Raw genomic sequence first — 6000 nt, 5'->3', positions numbered from 1 at the left:
CATTTTTACCTCCAAAACAATGCCAATTCACCTCAAAATCGACCCAATAATCCAATTCCTTCATCACAGAAGTTCTACTATAGTCTTACTAACAAAACCTAATTAGATTTAACCCCAAACCTCATCTAAACTCAATAATGATTCTTCATCTAACTCACATGCAAAACTCTGAAATACCAGCAGAAAATCAACCTAATTCATCAAGTTAAAAGCTTACCTTTACTTAATTAAATCTCTGAGTTAATCTCCTAAGCTCCAAGCTTCAATCCCCCCAGGCTCCAACCTTGAGTTCTGAATTTCCTAGCTTAATCTCCTCAAAGTTCCCCTTGGTAAGGTTGAGAGAAAACAAGAGAAAGAGAAGAGAGTTTTGGGTCAGTTCCTTGGTTTCTCAGTGCTTCCTCAATTTTGTTTTATTTAAATTAAGTTTCTAAGGTTACCTCAAAGGCTCAGGGTACCAAAACGTCCCTAAGGTCAAAATGGTAAATTTCCCCAATATTCCCTCCTAAATGTTCGAACATCAAATATATCTCCAATTTTTTATTTTCATAACCCAATAAACATCTAATGCTCGGAATACCCCTCGACTCAGCCCGAGTCAGGTATTCGACCCCGTTGTAACTTTCTAGCTAAACCGCTCCCTAGGACCGTCTCGGATTTTGCATCACAGATATATCACAAATATATAACAATATTCACAATTATTACATTTATGCCCTCAACGAGCTAAAATTACAAACATGCCCCTAATAACCAAACAGGGCCCACATGCATATTTAATTCACCTAAACATGCATTTATAATCACATATTCATCAAATTCACATATTATAACAATAAATCACTTATTGCCCTCTAGGCACGCTAATCAAGGCCCTAAGCCTTATTAGTAAATTTGGGACGCTATACTCGGGGTACCAAAATCGTCTTTGAGGGAAAAATGGTAAATTTCCCCAATATTCCCTCCTAAACATTCTAACTTCAAATATATCTCCAAATATTTATTTTCATAACTCGGTAACCCAATAAAACATCTAATTCTCGGAATACCCCTTGGCTCGCCCCGAGTCGGGTATTCAACCCCGTTGTGACTTTCTTGCTAAACAACTCCCTAGGACTATCTCGGATCGTGCAACATGGATATATCACAAATATATCATAATATTCTCAATTATTACATTTATGCCCTCAACAGGCTAAAATTACAAACATGCCCCTAATAACCAAATGGGGCCCACATGCATATTTAATTCACCTAAACATGCATTTCTAATCCACACTCAACAAGTTCACACATTTACATAATAAACCACTTATTGCTCTCCAAACACGCTAATCAAGGCCCTAAGCCTTATTTAGCAAATTTGGGATGCTACAACGAGGCTTTTAGTATTATGATCTGTGAAGTTTGGTTGGGCAAGCTTCAATGGAGTTTCAGGCACTGTTTATGCAATTATCTAAATACCAAAACTGGGAACCCTTTTTACAATGGTGCCCTAGCCCTATTTATAGAGATTGAGAGCAATTGACTCTCTTAATGAGAAGTTATTACAAGAATATTCCAACCTAAGTGGGATTAAAAGCTTAATTAAAAAACTTTTCTATGGTAAAGGTTGCGGTAGGCCCATGCAGATTGCACGGGGCCCAATTTGTAGAACGCAACCAACTTTTATATGGGGAAGATGCCCCTGACAGTGCCAGGGTGTAGCCACATGTCTCCCATGTCAGACAGTACCTTGGAACATACTGATTGTCTAGTGTATGACCTCGACACTACTTCTCGAGGCACAAAAGCTGTCAGGTGGACGCTTGTTGTCCGAAGTCATTGGGGCTGACACCTGACACTCCCTCCATACCTCAAGGAGAAACTCCTTAGGCTTGGAGGACTAACCGACCCATCAGATGAGAGGACCCCAACATAGGACCTCAGGACGTGACCTAACTTGAAGACATTATCTCCAAGCGAGGGATCAAACTGCGCCTGGAGGAGCTTTCACTCCAAGCAGCTCTAGGCGAGCTCCGCAAGACTTCATCATCCCTAAGAGGCTTCATTACCTTTCTAATAACTGCCATGTGTCGACTGATGAAATCATAGACAACATAACCCTTTTCCATTTATAATAATTGTAATATTATTATGAAAATCATACCAGTAACATCATAAGAAAATATGATTTAAGTATAAGAAATTCTTAATAATATAATAATTATTATTATTAATAATTATACTCACAATAATAAATTTCCTTCCAAAACTCCTTTATACAAAAATTGTAATGCCCTGGATAGCCAAGACCATTACACTGTGTGTTTATAAAGGTGCAATACTTGCTAACCAAGTCATTTAGTTAGAAACGTGTTACTGAAACTATATTTGAACTAGGGTTAAAATATTTTGGTCATAAAAGTTACATCTCACTTAATTAAACATTATGTACATGGGATCCCGAAAGAAATAGAGTTTAAAAGACAGTTTACAAAATTCCAAGTTATAAACATGTATTGGCCACTCTAAGGGAAAAACAGACGTTTAGGCTTCTCCCGTCCTGTATCACTCCTCGGCCTTGGCGGCCGATCAGCTGACTATGTACATTCAGCCCCCGAAGCTCTCCAACTTAGGACTGGTTGACCTTGCTCTTGCCTTTACCTGCACCATGAAGCACCCGTGAGCCAAGGTCCAGTAAGAAACCAGATAACAGAGCATAATCATCAATCGATCAATTAGATAACTCATAAAGCATAGTCATATATTCAGCAATCCATAATATTCACATAATCAGGCATTCAGCATACCAAGTTCATCAAATTAACATTAATAACCAATTCATATATTAACGAGGGTCAACGCCCTTAGGTCGCATCCCCTATTTATCCCACTGACTCCGGCCCGCTTAAACCGAGCTCAGTGAATATTAAGTTGTCCTCAGCTACCAGTGGCCGAGCCGCGCCCTGTGCGCATATATTGATTCTGGCACTCTTAGGCTGTTTATCACATGTCCCATGGAATAATACCATCTCATGACATCACATATAAATATAGGGAGCTCTTAGTCCCAACATTAACACATAACCGAGTGCAGTTTCTTACCTTTAGATTCCGATAGCTTGATTAGTGAAACCGGCCCTCAAGCACGATCTCGTCCGAGCCCTGGCGGATACCTAGTCATAGCCATAAGTTAGAACCAGCACTAAACTTCAATTCCATAACCTAACCTCGAGACCAATTCCAAGCCTTCAAGAAGCCCTAATTCCACCAAACTGGGTGGTGGAATCAAACCCCGAGCCCCCGGCCGAAAACCTTAAGAAATAACCCAAAAATCCTAATCTGAAGGCAGGGTAGCACTACAATGCCACTAAGTGGGCGCTACAGCGGTACAAGTAGAGCCAAAAGCCCCAGAAAAACCCAAGCCTAGCGCTGTAGCACCCAAATGCTAGCGCTACAACGCTAGTCATAGCACCTTCGACACTCTCTTTTCTTCCTTCGATTTTCCTCGAACCAAAACCCCTTAGAACCCTTCCAAACCTCAACCACACACCAAATTGAGCCTACCATCATCTATATCTCACCCCACATAACCCAACAACCCAAAACTTAGCCACATGGACCTTCAAACAAAGACAACAAGATTTGAATCCAAAACTCAAGAACTCAACCATAAAACTAGGACAACCCAGAAACTCAAGTGTTCAAGATTAGAATTTCTTACCTTAAGTGGGGAATTCGACCCTAAGTTGCCCTTCCAGCCTTATGCTCCTCAATTCCTCAAGCTTAATACCTTGAATTCCCATCCAAAGTTCAAGATCATAATCAACTTCATCAAGGTTAGAAAATTCAGACCAAACTCACCAAAACTCAGCAATCTCAACATAGCTTTAAACCTTACCTTAATTAAGTATTAACTCCTACTAAATCTCTTAACTTCACCAAGGATCCTAGCCCCAAGCTCCAGCCCAAGCTTTCCTGACTTAAAGCTTCAAAATTCCTTAAGAGATGGTGAAGAAAAAAGGGAACCGAGTGAGAGAAAATAAGGTAAGCTTAGGTGTTATGTTTTTCTTTCTTTCTTCCTTTTGCCTCTTTCCTTAAGCTTCTCACACTTTCTAACAATTCCACTAAGTCCATAGAAGCAGCATATCATTTATCCCTTTATTAAACCAAATGACCATTTTGCCCTCCCATTAAAATCTAAACCTTAAAACATTCTAAGGGCATTTTGGTCATTGCTCCCAATTCCCGCTAATTCCTCGGGTGTCCCTAATAATTCCACTTAAACCCTGACACCTAACTAATCACCAATAATTTTCCTCAATGTCAAATAGTCTCCAATACATTTCCCAGATTCCCAGAAATACCCACAGGCTCACCCCGAGTCAGGTATAAATCTCCACCGTGACCTTTCCGCTAAACTGCTCACAAGGATCGCCTCGAGTCACAAGCTACTAATATATCCACATAATAATGTGGTCTCAAAAATTTATCACAAATAATTACATTTTTGCCCTCAACGGGCAAAAATTATGAATATGCCCTTATAACCTAATCAGGGCCTACATGCATACTAATACTCATAATCCTGCATCTCATATAAGCATGAATTTAATCATTTAAATCACACATAATCCAGTTAAAGAATAAAATGAGAGAAGATTTGAAACTATTTTTCTTGTGTATTTTATCAATGCTAGGTATGCCCTTTTATAGGGACTGTATAGAATAATCACAATAAATGTCAAAGAATAAAAATCCTATAAATAAGGAAACTTATATACAATAAAAGACTACAGCTATCACATCTAAAAAACTACAACTAATATTGCATATCTTTGTGACTTTATTTTCTGGCTGTCAACACTCCCCCTCAAGCTTGACTGTAAATGTTAATAAGTCCAAGCTTGTTTGTAAGGAAATTAAATACTCGTTCAGATAGTCCCTTAGTTAGTATATCCGCCAGTTGTTGATCAGTGTGCACATGCTTAACGCTGATTATCCCTCCATCAATTTTTTCTTTGATAAAGTGTCGATCCACTTCTACATGCTTGGTTCTGTCATGATGTACATGATTATGTGCTATACTGATGGTAGACTTGTTGTCGCATAATAATTGCATATGAGCTTCATATTCTATCTTTAATTCTCCAAGCAGTCGTTTTAGCCATATAACTTCACATACCCCGTGAGCCATAGCCCTAAATTCTGCTTCTGCACTGCTTCTTGCAACAACAGTTGCTTTTTACTTCTCCAAGTAACTAGATTACCCCATAGTAGGGTACAATAACTGGATGTAGATTTCCTGTCATCAATTGATCCAGCCCAGTCAGCATCTATAAAGACTTCAACCTTTCTTTCATTTGTCTTCTTGAAGAATAGTCCCTTTCCTGGTGCTTGTTTCAGATATCTCAAGATTCTATACACAACATTGAAATGGCCTTGACACGGATCGTGCATAAATTGACTTACTAGACTCACAGCGAAGGCAATGTTTGGTCTAGTGTGAGATAGATAAATAAGCTTCCCTACTAGCTGCTGGTATCTTCCTTTGTCAACTGGATCTCCTTCAAACATTTTAGTTTTGTCTCCAAGTTCAATTGGAGTTATGCTAGGCTTGCAACCAAGCATCCCGGTTTCATTTGGAGATCAAGAGTATATTTTTGTTGAGATACATAAATTCCTTTTTTGCTTCTCGCAATTTCCATACCTAGAAAATATTTTAATGCCCCAAGATCTTTGACTTCAAACTCCTTTGCCATCATCTCTTTGATTAGACTTATCTCCTCGGTATTACTTCCAGTGACAATTATATCATCGACATATACTATCAGGATAGTAATTTTCCCATTTTCTGATTGCTTAATGAACAGTGTATGATCGGTTTGATATTGTGTGTACCCAAGACTTTTGAATACTTTCGAGAACCGATCAAACCAAGCTCGAGGAGATTGTTTTAGGCCATATAGTGAGTTGTTAAACTTGCAGACAACCTTTGCATCGGGAGATTCTTCAAAGCCT

General features: G+C 38.9%; 1 protein-coding gene across 1 annotated transcript; it reads right to left on the bottom strand.

The window, feature by feature from the left end:
* Positions 1-5142: 5142 nt before the first annotated feature.
* Positions 5143-5610, bottom strand: LOC133796151 (uncharacterized mitochondrial protein AtMg00810-like). The gene has a single exon (XM_062233632.1). The coding sequence runs from the start codon at positions 5608-5610 to the stop codon at positions 5143-5145; it is 468 nt and encodes a 155-aa protein (XP_062089616.1).
* Between the last annotated feature and the right edge of the window lie 390 nt (positions 5611-6000).

This window comes from Humulus lupulus, chromosome 8 (assembly GCF_963169125.1).
Source record: "Humulus lupulus chromosome 8, drHumLupu1.1, whole genome shotgun sequence".
Taxonomy (NCBI): Eukaryota; Viridiplantae; Streptophyta; class Magnoliopsida; order Rosales; family Cannabaceae; genus Humulus; species Humulus lupulus.
The sequence above is the reverse complement of the archived record's forward strand: the minus strand, read 5'-3'. Positions and strand labels throughout refer to the sequence as shown.

Coding starts and splice junctions, on each gene's coding strand:
- LOC133796151 (XM_062233632.1), bottom strand. CDS start 5,610: ATGCTTGGTTGCAAGCCTAGCATAACTCCAATTGAACTTGGAGACAAA.